At 41.2% G+C, this 22100-nt stretch overlaps 1 protein-coding gene across 5 annotated transcripts in view; it reads right to left on the bottom strand.

Annotated features, from left to right (window-relative positions):
* Positions 1–22100, bottom strand: part of pde4ba (phosphodiesterase 4B, cAMP-specific a) — a 199516-nt gene that overhangs the window by 115800 nt on the left and 61616 nt on the right. The window contains exon 1 of one of the 5 annotated variants that reach the window (XM_086046217.1): positions 17274–18199. The exons of 3 other annotated variants lie outside the window; for them this stretch is intronic. In XM_086046217.1, the coding sequence (XP_085902343.1) occupies positions 17274–17497 (224 nt within the window). In that variant the 5' untranslated portion in view covers positions 17498–18199. Of the gene's footprint in view, positions 1–8467; positions 8488–17273; positions 18200–22100 lie in introns of those variants that run through there. One more of the 5 variants, XM_086046219.1, reaches the window with a different exon arrangement.

Consider the following 22100-nt stretch of genomic DNA (forward strand, 5'->3'; position numbering starts at 1 on the left):
ATGACTCTGTGAGCCACCCCATCTATTTGTGATTGGGTAGCAGTTGCCTTCACTCGCTGGTTGGATTGGTTGAATTCAATGACGACAGATCAAGATAGGAGGAAGAATAGAGGGATAGCCTCTCCAAACAGCTTCCAATCTATGGCGGGCACAGCTGACTCTCAGGGCGGGCATGGACCCCCAATGCCCGCCCATGACGGCAGGTCTGCCGCCGCCAAAAGTTCTCTTCATCCTTACATTGCAAAATGGGCGAAGAACTGAAGACTGACGGACTGGGCCGGCCTGAAGTAATGATGGACCGATGATGATTCATATTATTTTAGTTGCCTAGAAACATTCATCAGTTATGCGAATGGTTAACAATTGTATCAGAAATATCTCAATAAGATTACTGCCAACATAATAACATTACAGTAGCTGCAGACTGCAATTAACTTGATTTCCTGTCCACAGTAGTTGTAATTCTAAAGATAGTGAGAGCACCCAGGAGACGTAGAGGTATAATGTCATTGTGTGGCCATCTTGAACATGCTAAAAAATTTATAGTAATCGTATGTGTGTTCTAATCTGTCTAAATTACTCAAATCCAACAGTTAGGGTAAATCACTTTGACATCAAATAAAGAAGTACCGCTGGAAGGAAAGTTTAACGAGTGGAAAATGGACTGAGGACAAACTCAGCTTTAATCATATGATTAACTTGATGGAACGTGGGAAGAAATTGTGTAAAAAAACAGAATAATTTTTAAAAAATGCATTTACCTACACATGAAAGAAGGCAGACGTGGGGTAGACTTTATTTTTAGTACTGGGAGACAGCACTATTATTTTTAGTGCTGGGAGAAACCCTTTAAACTTCTTCAAAGCAGCAGCCTGTTCACTTCCAAAATGGGTTTGTAGGTTGGAGGAGGAGACACATTTCATTCTCTAGAACATGAGAATCACTTCAAACATCAATTTTCCCAGAGCATATGCACCTGAGGATCAATTACTAAAGGAGAAAACTTGCAAAAGTGACAAAAGTCATGATCTGCTATAGTACACCAACTGGTAGGATAAATCTGGATAAGCAAGCAATGCCAGTGTTTGAGTGCCAACATCCCAGCATGGATAAACGCCAGCCACATGCTACTGGGTGACACACGAGTCACATTTACTAAACACACAAGCACAGCTATCTACAATCTCAACTTCAAATGGTTTCTTTTCCAGACAGGATCAAGACTCAAAATAAGCAGTTTCTCATCGCTGTTCGCAACAAAAATGTGTATTTTGCCCCTGAAACAAACTAATTGAAACTCAAAACTGTGTTTCAATTGAAACATAATTCAATTGCAAAGAAAAAAGACTGCATATAAAACTAATGAGTTGTATGATTTAGACCATTTTGCCCTTTTGAAATCAGTTACAATGATCCCATCTCCTAAACGCACAAGCATGAACCTACTGTATTATTATGTTGCATGCTAAAATGCTAGCTGCTCAAGTTAAGTTGCACAAAGGTCATTAATTAAAGTCTTCTTTTATTTAATGCCTTATGTTTCTGATACAAGAAACTTTAAGTTTAAATTTAGACGGAGGGCAGAAGGGTACCTTGGCCACCCTGAGCTGTCATGTCATGTCATCTTCCAAACCGCTTATCCTATACAGGGTCGCGGGGAATTGCTGGAGCCTATCCCAGCCGTCAATGGGCGAAGGCAGACTACACCCCGAACTGGTCGCCAGCCAGTCGTAGGGCACACATAGACACTGTCACTGAGCGGGAATCGATCCCACGCTGCCCGCACACAACTCAGGCGTGTGTACCACTACACTATCAGTGGACCTACCCTGAAATGCTCGCAGCCAATTGCAGGGCACACATAGACAAACAACCATGCACACTCACAATCACACCTTCGTAGAAGAGCATACAATTAACCTACCATGCAGGAGTATGGAGAGTGTGCTAAAAAAAAAATTAAAGGAACACTTTGAAAACACATCAGAGCTCAATGGTGAAAACAATCATGATGTTTTTCTCTATTGATATAGACTTGGTAATACGTTTGGAACGAAATGATACTGCATCATTTGCCAGAACTGCGAACTATCAACCTACAGCAGGCTGAATTGAAAAACACCTCGAAAATCAAAGTGAAAAAATGATGCAGCAGGTTAACTCATGTTGCTGAAATTTCATTCCAGCAACTCAAAATGGTACTCAATAGTCTGCATGGCCGCCACATGCTTGTATGCATGGCCGCGGAGGTTGTGCTGGGGTATGTCCTCCTAGATCTGGACCAGGGCATCACTGAGCTTCTGGACGGTCTGAGGTGCAACTTAGCGGCGTTAGATAGACCAAAACAGAGGCATTCTAATGGATTTAGGTCAGGTGAGCGTCGGGGCCAGTAAATAGTACCAATTGTTTCATCCCCCAGATACTGCCTGCATACCCTTGCCACATGAGGCCAGGCATTGTCAAGCACCAGGAGAAACCAAGGACCCACTGCACCAGCATAGGGTTTTACAATCTGTCCAAGGATTTCATCCCAATACCTAATGGAAATCAGGGCGCCGTTGTCGAGCCTGTAGAGGTCTGTGTGTCCCTCCATGGATATGCCTCCCCTGACCATCACTGACCCACCACCAAACCGATCATGGTGAACGATGTTACATGCAGCATAACATTCTCCACAGCCTCTCCAGACCCTTTCATGTCCGTCACACGTACTCAGGGTGAATCTACTCTCATCTGGCACCGACCGCCAGTGGGACACTTGCCAATGGTGGTCTATGGCAAATGCCAGTCCCTCCACGGTGCAGGGCAGTGAGCACAGAGCCCACAAGGGCCTTCAGGCAACCCTCATGAAATCTGTTTGATTGTTTGGTTGGAGACATTTACACGAGTGGCCTGCTGGAGATCTTTTTGCAGGCTTCTGGCAGTGCTGATCCTGTTCGTCCTTGCACAGAGGAACAGGTCCTGCTGACGGGTTGAGGACCTTCTACGGCCCTGTCCAGCTCCCCTAGAGTAACTGCCTGTCTCTTGGAATCTCCTCCATGCTCTTGAGACCGTGCTAGGAGAAACAGAAAACCTTCAGGCAATAGCACTCATTTATGTGCCTTCCTGGATGAGTTGGACTGTCTGTGTAACTTCTGTAGGGTCCAGGTACCGCCTCATGCTACAAGTAGTGACATTGACCCTAGCCAAATGCAAAACTGGTGGAAAAACTGTCAGAAAAGATGTCATGTCATCTTCCAAACCGCTTATCCTATATAGGGTCGCGGGGAGTTGCTGGAGCCTATCCCAGCCGTCAATGGGCGAAGGCAGACTACAACCCGAACTGGTCGCCAGCCAGTCGCAGGGCACACATAGACACTGTCACTGAGCGGGAATCGATCCCACGCTGCCCGCACACAACTCAGGCGTGTGTACCACTACACTATCAGCGGACGTCAGAAAAGATGAGGAGTGAAAAATGTCAGTGGCCTCCACCTGTAAAACCATTTTTGTTTAGGAGGTCATCTCATTGTGACCCCTCTAGCACACCTGTTGTTGATTTCATTAACACCAAATCAGTTGCAACTAATTAACAACCCCCTCTTTTACTTAACTTACCAGATCAATATCCCAGACATTATAAAGTGTTCATATATATATATATATATATTGTATGCTAGCGTCACACTAATAAGCCGCCGTAGTTTGCGCAACATGCCTCAGGAATACAGGCTAATTATGAATGATGCAGAATAACAGCATCCATCCCTCCATTATCGATACCGCTTATCCTCACAAGGGTCACGGGGCGTGCTGGAGCCTATCCCAGCTGTCTTTGGGCAGTAGGCGGGGGACACCCTGAATTGGTCGCCAGCCAATCGCAGGGCACACAGAGACAAACATCCGCACTCACAATCACACCTAGGGGCAATTCAGAGAGTCCAATCAACTTACCATGCATGTTTTTAGAATGTGCGAGGAAACTGGAGTAGAGAGAAAACCCACGCAGGCATGGGGAGAACATGTAAACTCCACACAGGGAGGCCGGAGCCGGGATCGAACCCATGACCTCTGAACTGTGAGGCGGGCGTGCTAACCAGTCGACCACCGTGCCACCGGAATAAAAGCATGTAAACTAAATGTTAACCGAACATCCAGGCTGTCATGTTTGACTTGCTCGCTAAAGTACTGGGTGTGTGTGTGCCTGAGTGCGTTTGTGTTTGTTGGCTCAACTCGGCGACTGTTTTTTGAGTGTGTGTGTGTTTACTAAGCTCGGCGACTGTTTTCTGAGTGTGTGTGTTTACTAAGCTTTTGTTTAGCATGCTTGCGCGGTTGCCAAGTTTTCCTCGTAATCCATATAGCCCATGGTGGAACAGAATTGCTCTTCCCGGTGACCATTTTGGCACATCGAACAATGTTCTTCGCACCGACGTCAATTTTGTCAAACTCAAACCATTTACAGACTACTACTTACGACGTGGACTTGCGCCTTGCTATTATTCCCCGCTGGACACTCCTACATACTTGAAACAACGCGACTACAGTGCGGACAGAGTCATCTGACTGGGTCCTGCCCGCTGATTCGGCGAATGATTATTACTTCCTCCTCCTCTGCCGTCAATGCACCCCGATTCACCGAATGAGGATTTCAGCCTTTCCTCATACTTTGCGGCCATCGACTGACTCGTTATGCTTTTCGAGGCAGTATTAATACTCGATAATGTAAAATTACACATCGTGAAAGCAAGATTGACGAGGATATCGATGACGATATATATCGCCTATATATATATATATATATATATATATATGTATGTATATATATATATATATATGTGTACATATATATGTATATATACATGTATATATATATATATATATATATATATATATATATATATATATATAGAGAGAGAGAGAGAGAGAGAGAGAGAGAGAGAGACAACTTTTTCACCAACTTTAAATGTTCCTATGTGCATTTTGCTCTCACAGTTACATGCAGTACGGACTTCAAATTTAATTTGACTAATTTCATCACACATGAACATGCACACACTGCATCTCACTAAGAATAAGAGTGTGTGGGTGGTGGTTCCCCAAAGGGCAGTGGTGACAATGAGTCAAGGAGACAGGAAGTGCATGCAGAACCAATCGTTGAAAGCATACTGCACATGCATGCATGCCACAGAAAAACATCCACTGTGGTGTAGGCAAAGGCAAATGGAGGAAGTACCAGTCCGAATTGATTTTGACCAAGAGATAGGGTACAGCCATTACAAGTACACAGATTCACACTGCAGCCGACCATATTAATATTTTGTATTTCAGCACATAGAGGATGTCTTTTCAAACACTATTGTTTGTGTCTATTATAATGTTTAGCATAACACTTGAGAGCGATCCTCATCTTTTCAAGGAGCTATTTTAATGGTATTAAGCAGTCATGATGAAATTGTTACATTTGAATGATGCGGTTGTTTCTGTTAACAAAATTAAAAGTTATCAAATTCTACTTAACTTCTTTATTTATTCAAGCATGGGAGAAACATTGGCTGAAGTTTCTGCTCCAGTGGCTCCAGTCTCCCCATGCAGTCAGTATACGTTCATTCCATCAGATAAGGATGAAGTGCAGAGTGTAGGCCTGCCTCACTTCTGCATTGCTGCACATTATAACTTGCCTAGAGAATAAGGATGATGCTGCAGTTTCTTTCAATCAATGTGACAGTACGCAATCAGGAGGAGAACTATTCTTTCATTCTTTCCGAAGGGCAGTAGACAGGAATTATGGCGGAAATTATAATTATGACAGACGTTTCGCATTTCAAGAAATAAACATACGCTGGCGTCGGGCAGAATCCCCGTACCTCCAAAATCATCACTTTTCCCCCAAAACAGCATGTTTGTTCAATCATTAAGGAGAGCAAGACATTTTCAACACTTTAGATTAGTCATTAATTTGCAAAGATAGCACCCACACATGTGGACTGACCAAAATTATATATTTGTGAAAAAATAAGATAAAAATAATTAATTAATAATTTAATTTTCGATGCTTGTAACAGATCTTGAAATTAATGGAAAATCATCAAATTCAAAGTACAAACATTGTTCTAATAGCTTTCTTTGATCATTGAATACAAATCTCCTGTAAAATACACCTGTTGAACAAAATGATCTAAACTGACGCATATTTACAGGCATATTTCTTATATTCTTTTCATAGAAACTAGTGGTGTAGTCCAGGATATACGTTGATATACGGCGTATCCCAATTTATTTTTCAGTCAGCATGGTGTATACCCTCTTCTTAATCCCTCCTGATGTGAACTGTGAGGCAGATTGCCCATTTTCTTCCTCTAGGATGGTGAAGCCATCTTCTGCGGCCCTAATTGGCTGGTACTTGCTGCCTTCGCTGATTAGGTTGGTTAACTTTAGGCATGGGGACTGATAAGCCAATCAGAGGCAGAGTAGGGTCATGCCGAAGAAATCATTGCTAACATATCAGATGCCAGTTGATTGGCAGGTCACTCTACGTCTCTTTGAAGGGTGCGCGATTATTTGAAATGCGAGAAAGGCAGAATAAATGTCTTTCAATTCAGTGGCACGTATCCAGAGAACATACATTACATTCAGTTAAGACATAATTCTCAGGTACGTTTAAAGGTGGTTTCCAAATGTAAAATTGCAGTGCTTTAAATGGGAAAAAAAAGTGCTGCTACTTTCCTTGTTCGACTATTTCCAGGTAAATTCGGTGGTGGGTAACAGTAGATCATCAAGTTAATTAATAAATATGGAATTGATAATAAATATGTAAAAATAAATAAATAATAAATAAAGGCTGAGACCTGTGCCATATCATGACGGCGTAACTAACTTGCGGTTTCTTAGCATCCTAAATTTGTGATTAAAATTGTTTTCGGGATGGGATTGTGTTGATGTTTGTAGCAACTATGTAATGGCAATATACGCTGTGATAAAGCAAGCTGAGATGTCGAAAAGACAAGTCAAGCTAGCCGTCACGCCACTATATGTGCGGCCAACTTTAAAATAAAAGCTGACAAAGTGCTACAAAGTGCTGGAGGCTATCCCAGCTGTCTTCGGGCAGTAGACGGGGGACACCCTGAGCTCGTTGCCAGCTAATTGCAGGGCACACAGAGACAAACAAACACCCGCACTCACAATCACACCAAGGGGCAATTTAGAGTGTGCAATTAACCTACCGAGCATGTTTTTGGAATGTGGGAGGAAACCGGAGTATCCGGAGAAAACCCACGCAGGCACGGGGAGAACATGCAAACTCCACATAGGGAGGCCGGGGTTCGCCACAACCTCTGAACTGTGAGGCGGACGTGCTAACTAGTTGACCACCGTGCCGCTCCTATATATATTCCTATATATATATATATATATATATATATATATATATATATATATATATATATATATATATATATATATATCACCAATTAATTAATCTAGAAAATACAAGTTAAGGACTGTAATGAGACATGAAACACAAGTGCATAAAACACATTTGCAAGATCTCATGAAGTTCTTCTCAAAATTGCATACACATGAGGTTTCATCTTTTAATGGTTCTGGTCAATAACAGAAATAAGACGTGTAGTTCTTGTGGCAGCGCTTTCTGGGTGCCACGTGCCTCTCTAGAATGTGAGTATCTCCAGACTGGAGTATAGGGCACCCCCAATTTGGTGACAAACCAGCATCCTCTTTGGAGATGACAAAAGGAGTCTCTTGTGGCTTGTGGAATGTCCAATCTGGAGAACTATCAAAAATCGGTACATTGCCTTTCATCAATATGTGTCGAATAACTAAATTAATGTAAATAAATTAAGATAGATAAATTCATTCCCTCCATGGGGGTCACCATTGTCGAGTGATGTCGGATTGTACAAACTTGGAGACGTTGGAGTAGATATGTTTTGCCCAACTTCTCAACTTGTCTCTCCCCGTTTGAGTGGCGTTCTGGTGCACTTCTCCCTGTCGTAGGTTGTAAAACTCTGAATTCCTACTTTCCTGGAATGCAGTAGTCTAAATATCAGTAGTCAGTAGCATGTAGTCTACATATCAGTAAACTTGACAGTTTAGCTCACCAATAGCTGGTCAAATATTAACTCAACTTCATGTCAGTTATGCATTGAGAACACAATACAGGCAGTCCTCGTATTACTACGTACGCGACCTACGAAGTTTCGACTTTACGACGAACCGTGCCGCCTCCTGCTCCATTTTGTCTCCAGCACCATAGTGACAACGTTCACATGCAGTCAATATTCGGGTTAAATTCAAAATTCCGATTTCGGAAACATTCTGAATATCCCGTTTACATGATTGAGCGGACAGAGTTGCTCTGGCATTTGAATAACCCACTGTGAACCGAGACGTACAGCATCATGACTCAAATGGATGTCATTTCCGCTTGTTACTTTCAACTGTCAATAAAACACTTGATATTCATGTCACTCACCACATGAATGAAGCAGCCGGGTTTCCTCCTCGCTCCAAAAATGTGCTTTTGTGCTGCGTCTCTGAGCTTGCTTACCTCTGCTTGTGTATTTGCGCTGGGTTTCGCACCAAACAAGGCACTTCCGCACACAAGCACTTCCTGTACTACAAAGAACAGCATTTCTTGCAGTTGAGCAATGAGCATGCGCAGAGTGTCTCGATCGTGTCTGTGCGGGCCAGCAGTATCTTTGCCTTTTTCGCCCTCCTCTCCTCTTTCTCCATCCACTTCTCAGAAGTATTGCTTAGTACAGCATCTTATGCTTTTTATTTTATTTTCGTTTTTTAGACAAAGTATTTTGACGTAAATTTCGACTTTAACGGTGAAATCCGACATACGCGGAAATTCGTGTTACATCGCCAGTGTAGGAACGGAACTCGTTCGTAAAATGAGGACTCCCTGTAGTGATAGATTAGACACTACGGAGAATCCTAAAAGTATACCATCAAAAAACACGTTCGTGATTTAAACATGAAATTTGTACATTGACTTAAAGGTTATGACTTGAGACTTAATTGCACCTTGCACATATGTGACTTATTCCCACCTCTCCCTTTAGTCTGTAAGTGGTCTCTGAACAACATAGCCAATGTTTACTACAGGGCGAAGTGAATTAAAAAGAGATTCTTCTAATTGACCATCCATCTTTCACATGGGAAAGTCCTGCTTCTGTAGATAGTACATAGAAGAGTAGAGCACAAAAGGGGCAAGAGTAGCGTGAGGACCAATTCACTCCATCAGCTAGATTGAGAGTGACAGCACTTGAAGTATATGGTACAGTATGTTCTATAGCGAAGCTTTACGCAACCACCGGGGAACAAGCGCCTTCCCATCGGCGCCTTAATTCAGCGGCCATGCAAAGACTTTTAGGTTTCTGCGCTGAACTTGTATGGAATTGTGCTACTTTTCCAAGGGTATATAAATACAAGCCACCACTCAAGAGAAACAATGGCAGAAATTAACATGATCCATGTGCCAATGTAACGAGCCATGTTTGGCGTGTTTCATCGACGTGTGAAACTGAAACATGCTTGTTTTTGCCAATTGCTGCCAATATAATCACATTACAGACATAGGAATACACACACTCAAACACACGCACACACACTGTCATCACGCTCCCTCAGCCATCCCTAATAGTTAACTTTGTGCTTGGCTGATTCAGCACAGCAAGGCAGCAGATAGAAATGGAGTGTGCTGAACCAGGTCATGAGAGGAGATTGAAGAAGCAGAGGAGGAAGATGAGGAGGGTGATGGTGGAGGGAGAAGTTTTTATACGCTTACTTTAGGGCTGTGCGATTAATCGAAATTCAATTACAATTTCGATTATTACACTCCACGATTACAAAATTGGCATAGTCGTAAAAAATCATTATTAATACTAATTGTTTTGAGGCATGCGCACATGAGTTACTCCGCCGCGTCGCAGTCTCCAAGCTAGCTAGCCAGCCAGCCAGCCCGCACCCCGCAAGTCACACTGCACACGCTCCTACTCAACGTTTTAACAGAGTAACAGACCTAAAAACGACTTGTTTGTAAAACAAGACCCGCCACAGGAACGACTTGTAAACAAGCAAGGCAAGTCGAAATCGCTTATTTGGTTACATTTTGGGTTTGCCGTGGAAGACGGCGAGCAAAGACGTATAAAGTGTAAGTTGTCTCCGCATCCACTGGCAACACAATGAATCTCTTCAACCATCGTTTGGTTTACGATGATGTTATGACACACCAAAGCAAGCAAAACACTGAGTTACATTTGGCGTCGTCCGCAGTCGGCACGAGGGATTTATCTTAAATAACATATTTTATGCAAATATACAATACTTTTACTAGCACAAAAATAGAAACCATGCTAAACATTATTACTGTGACTTAAGTTAAATTTCTTGTGTAGTCTATAATATGAAGTCAAATTTTTGTGTTCATTTTTGCTTAAAATTGCTTCAAATGCAATTTGCAAACATATCATTGGTCATTATATTGTAATGCAGTTTATATATGGCCTACTGTAATTTAGAAGTATTGTATAGATTATGTACTAGTATGTAACAGTCAACATTTAAATTAGTTAGACCCAATCAGCATATTAAATTTATAATTTATCAGAAGCAAATTACTTTAACTTTGTTTACTATGTGTAAATATTACTTTAAAAACTAAACAAAAACGGCTCCAGACAAAGGTCTAAATGTATAGATGAATGGCATGTCTGTTATTCTGTCGAAATTGGTATTTTATTTTGGCAATTTATAATTGCATAGCAAGTTAACTTGTTTGTTTATACAAGGAAACCATACTTTAATTTATAAATTTTCCCTTTAAATTTTTTTTGAAAATACTTAATTTAATAAATGTTGTTGGGTCCAAAACAAACTTAAATTATTATAGCGTTTCAAAGAATTTTGTCTTAGTATTTTTTACATGTTTAAACCTGTTCTAATTTTGTAGCAAAACATAAATAATTGTTTGAATAATCGTGATTTCAATTATTTCCAAAATAATTGTGATTAATATTTTTCTTCATAATCGAGCAGCCCTAGTTACTTTACATAAAGTAATGTGAAGTGAGGCGGATTGAGCCAATATGCCGATCTGTTCAGATGAATCATCGATCCAAAGGTAAGGTAAGGATTAGGCATCGGTTCAGGTTGGGCACGATCCTCAGAGTGGTTGGTGAAAAAAAACTGTGCGCGTTCACAATAAGGCAGCGTGATTAGTCTGCAGAGGAAGTTACCCTCAAGATCACGTAAGTTGCATGTACAAGAGCGTTTTGCAAACATACTCAACGAACATAAATTGCTTGCTGTACCACTTACAAAATTGCGTAAAATTGTGTTCTTGAATCCTAAACGGCCATATTAGACATTAGGAGTTGATTTTTTATTTTTATGGGAAAAAGCGTTTTATAAAATAAATGAAGCCAAAGTTCAATTTAGCTTCTTTTTTTCTCCGAAAAACGATCCAATCCGTGACTCGCCAATCCGAACCGTGACTTATGTGATCCGGTGGACCACTAGTAAGTACCAGAGACAATCTCCTGGTACTCATGCGAGTACCGCATGAAAAAAATTATGTGCACCCCTGGACATTTGGATGATTTTGAGTAAGGAACCAATGTGAGTGCAGCAGGATAAGAATCAATGAGCAGCTGGAGAGGCTGATGGATAAAAAGAAAAAAAAAACCTGTGTGGAAAAACCTCTATGAGTTTCGCCTGGAATGAGTGCACCATGGTTTAGAACTCGTCATTTTTTTTCTGTCTTTTTACAATCACTCAAACATTGTGGATTTAAAATGTTCTCTAGTTGGGATTCCGAATTCCAAAAGCTCCATACTTGTGTACAGTTTGGATTTTCTCCTTGTCCTCAAGTGGGGTTTCTCCTGATACTCTGTTTTCCGCACACATTCCAAAAACATGCATGTTGAGGACTAAATTGTCCATGCTTGTGAATGAGAGTGTGAATGGTTGTTGTCCAGGGTGTACCCCACCTTTTGCACCCAGTCAGCTGGGATAAGCTCCACTCCCCCGTGACACTAATCAAGACAATCGTTATAGAAAATAGATGGACGGAAAATGTTTTCCAACCTTTCTTTACTTTTAGTCATTCTTCAAATATGGGATGAAGCTCTCAACAAAGTATCAGTATTCTCACCTCCTTCGGCTCCTCCATTTGCATGGTCATTTCTTACTTTGCTTTAGTTTCTTTCTCATGGCTTGACATAGTTTTTATGTGAGTGTAAAACAGAGCAATTATACGTCGCAGCCAGCCGCCCATCAAACATTTACATTATGCTGTGCTTTGGATTACAAAAGCAGGAGAGAGGCAAACCGAGACAGCAAAAATAAAGTCTATCAGGAGAAACAAAGACATGTGAAAACACACTAAAAGAAGGCAGTGTTGAGGATGGAAGTTGCACAAAGAAAGCCTCACACAGAGAGCAAAATACACTGAAGACGAGAGACGGAGAAAGAGCACGCAAAAATGACTGAGACAGAGAAAGAGACAGGGGAACAGCTGACTGGCTCAAACAGAACACTCTTTGTCTGAGTGCCAGTGGGTCAGCAGTTCACCAGGGACAAATAATGCTAGCGTGAGCAATAGCAAGGATAGAATTTCTAACGGATTGTACAAAGACTTAATAAAATTCAATTGACCTTGGCCTTGAAAATGTCTAAAAATAAAACAAGAGGAGAATGATTTTTGTGGGCTTGAAGTTACATGATATGTGTCATTATACAGTATTGTTTACTTTATGTTGACACGTTTTGATCATTTGTCAATGAAGTACACGACACGGGTTTCAAGACAAAAACATTTTACAAACATTCTCGGAAGTGTGATTTGGTCTAACAAGGATTTAGTGGGTGGGGGGAGCATTTGCACGAGTCATTTGTCAAATACCTATACTGTGTTTTGAGAAAGGAGTCATTCAAAAATGAGGACTTGCAAACAAAACTTCAAAACTTGCGACCAAAAATGCAGATTTTCTCTTTTATTTGCAAACAAAACCAGCACTTTTTAAGTTTTTGAAATATTGGTCTTTTTGCAACTTTTTTTCAATTACAATTATAAAAACAGAAGATCAAGCTCAAGATCAGAAAGTACTGATAATAAAATTAAAATGTGGAAGACCTAAGTCAAGTCCTTTGTAGTCACATCATTTAATATCTTGCAGAGGTGGGAGCAAGTCACATATATCCAAGTCACAAGTAAGTCAAGTCGTAACCATGAAGTCTCAAGCAAGTCCTAAGTCACTGCGAAAAAAATCAAACAAGTCAAGTCGAGTCACCACCAAATTTCAAATCATTACTTGGCTGAAGGAAGTCAAAGCATAACATCTTGCTCAGTAAAACGTATGTTGGAGTAATAAAAAAATATTTTGTTCCCTGATCTTACTACAAAGAGTACATTATCTCTATAAATGTAATCAACATTTACATCTGCAAAAATAACAAGAAAAACAATTAACTTATAAAATGAATGCACTTGAATTATTTAGAAGAATGCATGTTATTTGTTTCAGTCTAACATTTACTGTATATGAGTATACCCAAATCTAATTAGTGTGTGTAAATGGGTGAATGAAATGCATTAAATTTGTGCCCTTTATGGGTTGACACTTTTTGAAGTTGAGTGAAGTTGATGTGCATGAATTTAGGGGGTGCCACATCAAATATGGTGGATACGCTCAAGAACAGAAAAGTACTCTGCTTGGACTCTATTTAAAGCAGCACTTGGCAAGAAATCGACCTTAATAACATTTTTGCACAACTCTTTTGATGAAACATTGGCTTACAAGTACAGTAGTTGAATGGGACTTCATGCCCTGAGGGGGTCTGTATCGTTTTCGCTGGCACAAAACAACTTTGAGCAGGATGGGATCAACCCTGGCACACCAAAAAATACAAATGTCGTGAATTGCTTTACGGCATACTCACTTCCATCTTTCGCTATAAGGACGTCTCAGGATTTCAAGACACTATGCGCTGGTACGCATGGGAAATGTGGTTGACTTTTGTCAAAACACTACCGCTTCTGTCCACATGGCGCCGCCATAATCAACAAAAACTGACATATGACAGAGTGTTGCTTTAAAGACTCTGAAGTTCTCACTCTACATAGCGATGTCTATGCTTAAACAACGACCGCTGTTTTAAACAGTATAGTTTCAAGATTACAGTGTCCATACTGTCAAATCTATGGCTTGATTGGCTTCTCAATGAAATGCAGAACTGACATGAAGTATTTGACCAGCGATTGGTGAGCTAAACTGTCAAGCTAACTTGTTAGCTTAGGTTAACAGAGCTATCTTATATACGTCCGACAAATTAAACGAAACTTGTAGATGTTGTCTCTCTCATCTTCGAGTACAAAACCTGCATGTTGCTTATTCTTTTTTTCCTGTTTTCATCAAAACGATCATTCTTGAATCCAGACATCTCCACATCTTTTTTTCTCTCACCAAATGACTGCTAGCAACATGCTAGTAACACCAATGTGTCTATGTTTTGATGAATAAAAGCAACTTACAACGTACACATCACGTCATGTCATTATTAAATAAAAGGGAGCGCAGGAGGCAGTTAGTTTTGCATGACTGTGCGAATAGAAACACCACAGTCAAAATGAGCGATTCGGACAGTTTTCACAAACCATCACGCACCTAGTTACGTTAAATTACTGGTCCCCTACCAGTGTTCGCTGTGTTGTCTTACCTCTCTGTGGGTTTTGGAATGACAAATGAAGTTAGACGTTGTCGTTGTTGTGTCTTCATTCCGTGAGGTGCGAACCATGCGTTTTTCCATCCATTTTTGAACGTCATTGACAAAATAATCCATGAATTCAAATTAATGATGCTCGGAGTTGCTCCGACGCTGTTGCTGTTTACCAGACTTACCACTTCACAGTAACAAGTGATGTAACTGGGTTGCCAGGTTGGCATAAGTGAAACAAACCCGCCCTTTTTCTTTCTTTCCTTTATGTGTTGAAATGCAGATTTAAAACTATAAACAGGATGACTTGCCAAGTCAAAAAGGTTCAAGTCTAAGTCAAGTCACTTAGACACCAAGTCCCAAGTCAAGTCAAGTCATTCGCATGGTTTTGGCAAGCAAGTCGCAAGTCCTAAAAATAGCAACTCGAGTCAAGTCATGTGACTCGAGTCCCCCATCTCTGATATATATTACAAAAAAAATCTATGAATATAGTCATACAAACCCAGAACTGCAAGGAATATGAAATCATTCAGCCTTGAGTGTGCAAGTTAAATCCGTGCCACTATTTCATGTTCCCTGTTGGAATGTTGTGAGAAGAAGTCACTATGACTGCTTGATTATAGTGACAATGAGCCTACTAGTAGTTATCAGAGGAAGACTGATACTTTAAGGCAAAAGCAAATTCTTAAAATGAGGGTTGCATGTTTACCCGTAATGATACTGGATTTCCTATAAAGTGAAATGTGTGTGTGAGTACATATTCCTGTTTATCACACAGGCACGGGGGGAGAATATGCAAACTCCACACAGGGGACAAATTCAAACCCACAACCTCTGCACTGTGAGGCGGACGTGCTAACCAGTCGACCACCATGCCACCCTCGTGTATTACATCGTATTTAGTTAATTCATTAATTTGTTTATTTTTCTGAGCCTCTTCGGTTACAGAAAGATGCGCTTTGGTGAATTCATCATAAGAATGATTGTTGAGTGAACTGGCCGAACTGTATCAGTTAATCGTTAACTGTTAATGTGTTGCACAGTTGGTGTTGTTACATCCCCGAGTTAAGCTCATATACTTACGAGCCAATATAAAGGACACTGGTGACGTCTTTAAATGATTTAAACATTTTTCTCCTGTTTTTCTCTCATATGCCCCTCCCCATTGTACCCACCCAACCCCCGCAGATTCTGCTTTGCTCAGAAATAGGCTATACAAGAAGAGATAAAGCGATATGAGTCCCTGGGAGCTGGTCAAGGAAGAGGAGAGCCACACAGGAACAGGAGGATATCAAAGACCAAAGAGCGTAACTTAGACCAGTATGCATATTTGCACACACATATAACGATTGGATACTCATATTTGGCGTAAACTACTCAATTGTAGGTATACTATTTCCACAAAGACATACACACACAGAGTGTGTTATCTCCTTTCCATCATACAAACAGTACAGCCTGCAGATACAACATGCAGGAACAGATTCATATCTGGATTCATTTCCTTTCTAAACACACAACTCCCCTTGCAAAGCCCACTTCATCATAAACTGAATACAGCTTTGATAGATGGTCTTTACGAATCCCATTCAAACTGTATAACAATGTTAAGAACACAGAAGGGGCTGTGGAGTTGTTGTTGTTTTTAAACAAAGGAGAAGAGTCACCTTGAGGCTAGAAAGTAGACAGCCCCCACCCCATGCCACTAATCCATATATTGCATAACACATTAAACACTCCCTTCTCGTGGTAAATTCACAGCGGTGGCAGCTAACTGCAGAAAAATCATGGGGGAGAAAATGGGGGTGGGGTGAAAATGCCCAAAATAGAAAAGGGCAAAGCGATTCATTCATAAAGTCAGGATGTGAGCATGTAAGAAGTTCATGCATAGACAAATCATGTGTTCCATACATCATATACGAGAATGTGGTGACATAGGTTTAGATGTATTGTGTTGGTTTGCCATCTATACATGGTGACCTAAAATGCACCAGACGTAAATGCAACAACCCAAAATTGATTCATGCACATGAAAATAAAATGCACCGAAGTAAAGAGCAAATGTAAATTTAAATAGAGGACAGGGAAAGCTGTATGTGATTTTTATTCGATTACATAATTCCTTAGCCCAGTGGCAAATCACCAGACAGTTGTCATATTTGAATTTGGCCTCACTTTTGACAAGAGAGTTTAATGTAAATCGAAATTTGCTGTTTTATGACAGATGAAGCATTCTTTACTGCGTTTTTTTTTTGAACTTCTTCAGTCTACGGAATTACATTAGCTCCACTTTTCTTTCTCCCGCTGTGACTCCATGGTTCATCCCCTTTGTTTGTTTTTTGCCCCCTCTTATCTTTGTTTCTGCATCCACTGGCTGCAGGCTATCTTTCCCAATTATATCCAATTTCCCCATCATTTTGTCTTCTCTCTCTCTCCTTCTTTCATCTTTTCTTGCACGTAACACGTTTTGTCCACTACCCCGAATTTCAACTCCGGTTTGTCCCAACCTTGTTCCGCCTTTCCCGTGCATCTTCCCTCCCAGCTCCCATCAGCCTTACCAGGTGTGAGCTACAGTGAAGCGACGCCTCTGTCTGATGCTCTTGTTGACCATCAGCTTGCGGAAGAGCCGCGGTGAGCTCCGCGGGGAAAGTTTAGGGGATGTGCCGCCCCGTTTTCCTCCCACCATGCCAGGCACCTTGGGGGGCTCCAGTTCTAGATGCATATGCTCCTTGAATGTCCGAATGCAGGAGTCCATCTCAACACTCAGCTCATTTGAGGACATCTCTGTGTGGGCTGGATGACTTTCAAATTCAGCCAATTTCTGTCCAAAGTCAGCTGCTCATAGAAAGCAGGTTTAAGCCTTCCTCTTGATTAGATACAGTGAGGTAAGTCGTATACCAGGAATCGCCAACACACCTTTTGCATTGTTTGGGGTTGCTTTGCCTCCGCGCTGTTATTAAGGGGTTTAGGGATTAGCCAGACAGCAGTCATGCCCACTCCCTTTCTCTGCTGCACTCTGCTTTTCTGCTGGTCGCCCTTTCATCTGAGGATCTCAATAGGCCTTTACACACAGCAGGATTACATCCAACTCCGAGGAGGAAACAAGAATTCAGTGCTTCTCAGCCTCCTGGTCTAGATGAGTCATAAATTGGTTCTAGCTGTGTTTCTGTGTCACTCTTCGCTCCTGCTAAAAGCGCATCCCGGGACCAACTCTTTCTTGCAGTCCATCCGCGCAGTTTGATGCTGGAGAGCTCCCTTATGAAAGATTCAGAGGGGCTTAAAATTGCCTCCTGCTGTCTTGCTCTTCTCTCTCCATCAACTCCTGCTTGACTGACCTCGTCGGTGGGAAAACAGCCCAGACCTCCCTGAAGGCACTTCAGTGGCGCACACTGACTCCCAACTATGTAGAGCCCCGAGTCAGATTGCTCGTCACTTTCGCAAGCAGGGCGGCGAGCGGAGGACAGCACGCAAGGAAATGCTTCACTTGCTCTTTCATTCAGGATACACACAGCTGAGAAACTGAGAGCGGGCATGCAGCGAGCAAAAGCCACGCCTCCGCTTTAGACCATTGGCTGGCCGCCGGAGTGACGACAAGCTGGCATGCTCGGTAACAGGTTGTCTGACTTATTTATTATTTTTTCCTATAGAGGGAATTTGTGGTAATTCTGCTGATGTTGTGACCTTTAGCGAGGCAGGGAAGCTGCAAGGGTAGGCCAAGAAAAAATATATATTTGCACAAGCCATTAAGGCAAACAGCTTAATGGGTATCTGAACCTGAACTGAAACACGCATGATTCTCAATAGGTCAGCTGATTTGAATAAACATGTGCATGTAATTTGTACATAAAAGTCCTCCAGAATAAGGAACACATTACAACACTGTGTTCATCAACGATTTCTCTCTCTCACTCTCTTTCACTCTGTCTGTCTCTCTCTCTCTCTCTCGCTCTCTCACACACACACACACACACTCACACACACACAGACAATTTCATGCATATTAATTCCTTTTGCTCTGAATGGAAGCAGTCGAACCCTTTCCACATAAAGGAGGAACATACCGTCTTAATATTGGAAGAAGGTCAATACAACAAGAAAGTGACAACAAACAAGGGACAAAAGAAATTCCAAAGGAATAACTATGGCTAGGTTCACTCCGCAGGCAAATGTGACCCAGATCAGATTTTTTTGCCCATATGCGACCTGTATCAGATTTTCTTTATGACAGTCCGAACGGCTCAATTCCGATTTTTTCAAATACGACCTGGGTCGCTTTCATATATGGTCCTAGATCGGATACATATCCAATCTTTTCCAATGCATTCGTGGTCTGAACGGCCAGGTCGCATATATCCGACATTGACGTCATCCGGAGCCCAAAATGTGCTCCGCGCAGGCAGAGGGAAAGTTCTGGTAGCAGAGGATCGAATCTGCAAAGTTGTTTTGAATAACACTAATGACTTTATATTTTACTTTAATCTAATCCCACTTGAAACATGAAAGCATAAAGTGGACATTTATGGCGATCGTAGTAATTCAGCCACGACTCAGATCGATTCATTATTTACGCACGGCTATGACGTGACGTCATCGTTAGTGATGTCTTCATGACATGAGATATTAAAGCGTCGCCTCGTGATTTTGCCCAAATACTGTATTTATTTCTGCCTCCTACTTAATCGCTTCATTGTATAAATGCCCCGACACGCTGAACCACAATTACTTCCGCAAACACAACATCGGGACTCGGGAGTGACATCATCTTTTCTTCTGCGCGTGCGGGTTACTTTGGCGACGCATGTGTTCATACAGCAGACAAGACCCAGGTCGCATTTCTAATGTAATATGAACGCTTACACAAAAAAAATCAGATTTTTTCCAAAAATCTGAATTGAGTATTAAGACCTGCGGTGTGATCCTAGCCTATGTGAATTTGAAATATACAGTAGACCGAGTATTAAAAATGTTCGCACTTTGTCTGTGCAGCTGAATGTGTCTTAAAAAAGAAGTGTTTAAAGTAAGCCCGAAAATGTTCTCAACAATGTTATTATTTTCTACGCGCCCCTAATAGTCTAAACATAGCATTCTGTGACAAAATGGCCATCCCATGAGATGGATAAAAACAAGTGGATTTTGCTACTTAATTCGTATTCCCCAAACACAATATTAATCAGAATATCAAGTTTAGACTAGTGGGGCTGCATAGAACATATTATTGTGAAGAACATTTTTGGATTGACTTCCTCTATGAAGAAGAGAACTGCAGTGCTAATATGTTAACCCTTGTCTTGTGTTGGGTTCGGATTGACCCCAGAATTGACTTGAAGACTATTTGTCAAGCCAGCAACTCCTCAAGTAGAATGGCAGGCAGAGGCCCTCCCGTTCTTAACTGATAAAGGGAAAAATCCTGGGCGGTTATGGTTGTACAGTGGAGTCTCCACATTGAAATGACCAGAGCTGGGCATTCTGCCTATGTGACGGACCGGTCCGCCTATCCGCCTATGATGGACGGCCATTTCTTAGGCGATAAACAATAGATGGGAAACTTAAAAAAAAACAGTCAGACTAAGCATAGTCTGAAGCCATTTTTTTGGTCTATGTAGTCGTCTATTTTCGTGGTGAAAATGGTGGATAGACGGACAGCGGAAGGGCACCCCGACTTGTAGGCAGAGGGCGATAAAACGGACTGCAAATTTTTAGTAAAATGCCCAGCTCTGGAAATTACCCTGAAGACATTCATTTTCTAATTGCCGTAGTCTAAGAGGTTAGATTAGCTAGGCTGTATTTAACTACAGGAAGAGGCTGATTCTGATTTCATGCCTATATCAGATTTCTTGCTCTTCCTTTTTGTCTATTCACATGCACGTACATTTCAATTGACACAAACTCAATTGACACAAAATACTGTCCATTTCACACATGAATGATTGCAAACGCATCATCTCTGGGCAGCAACATGGAATAAAAAATATGGAATAAAAACAATAACATACATTACACTAATGACCACCATCTGAAATTATTTTCCTTATTTAGTGATCGGCACACCTCTAATGCATTATATTTAGAACATAGTAAATATGTTTCTGCATGTTGTTTGGAACAGAAGGCAATGTGTGTACATCACCGATTGGTGTATTTTGATGACATCAAGCTCACATTTACGAGTGCATCCAGGCGTGGAACTACAACAGGCAAAGGCAAACACAGACAATTGCCTGGGGCCATGGGAGTTCCCAAACGGAAATCAGTATTAAAGTTGTTGTTGTTTTATTTGAAGCAATCATGTTTTATACTCATTCATGCGAGTAAAAACACATCCAAATCCGTGATCTATTTTGATCGTTTTGATTGCTTCCCCGTCCATTCTCATCCAATGAATTATTGCATCATGGCACATAAAAATCTATGGGTACAGTGTATGGAAATGTAAGACGATTTACCCCAGTGGAGTGATGAAAGTTAGAGAAAAAAAAAGCTGAAGGTGCTTAACAGACAACAGAAAGAGCCAGACGCTATTGTCAGTTGCTGTAGAACTGCTGTCAGTGTCAGCTGGGAGGATGCTTTAGAGATGAAGAGGCGAGTGACACGATTGACGCTTTTCACCGCCAAGATGTGAATAATACATCTTCATTACCATGTACAAAAACACTGAGATGATTCACTTAGCATCTTAAGGACAAGACCTTGTGTTGAAGTGAAAATACAACTTTTGTCAGCGCAGTACACAGATGTGTTGCACCGCATGACTGAGTTTGCCTTTCCCCTCCAAATGACTGTATACACCCTGGGCTACGTCCAATTTTTCCATTTACGCTGCACTCACATTGACAGATATCTTTGCGATTAATTTTAAATGTATTTATTTTGGCAGCACGACAGCATGGCCGTTAGCGGGAAGGAGGAAGATAAATTCGTCATCTGGGAGTTGTTGTTTTTTAACTGTGTCTCGCCGGGAAGCGACGTCATCTAGCGGCAGCCAATACAAAAGTGCCATCAGATGACGTCACTCCGAAGCGACGATTTTCACTAAACTCAGCCCGAAAACATGGCGCTATACAAGTGCTCCCCTTTTTTGGTTTATATCTGAAAAAAAATATAGATATATATAAAAATAGTGCACAGAACAACCAGTTTTTCTAAATATGAATTCAATCACAAATGCACTTTAGAAGTTTGTTACTTGGCAAACAAGGGAATGGAAAGCGAGTGCAGGCTAGCTGTAAGATTTTAGGGTTGTATGTTTCCAACTTTACAAGCAACATTATGCCTGCACGAATTGCATTTCACAGTTGTTGGACTGATATACAATATTTTATTTGATTTGTGGATGATTGTTGTTTTTAAAATATTTTGGGGGGAGTGCATACTACATAATACCTACT

The sequence above is a fragment of the Filicampus tigris genome, chromosome 12, assembly GCF_054856515.1.
Source record: "Filicampus tigris isolate MCC_2025a chromosome 12, RoL_Ftig_1.0, whole genome shotgun sequence".
Taxonomy (NCBI): domain Eukaryota; kingdom Metazoa; phylum Chordata; class Actinopteri; order Syngnathiformes; family Syngnathidae; genus Filicampus; species Filicampus tigris.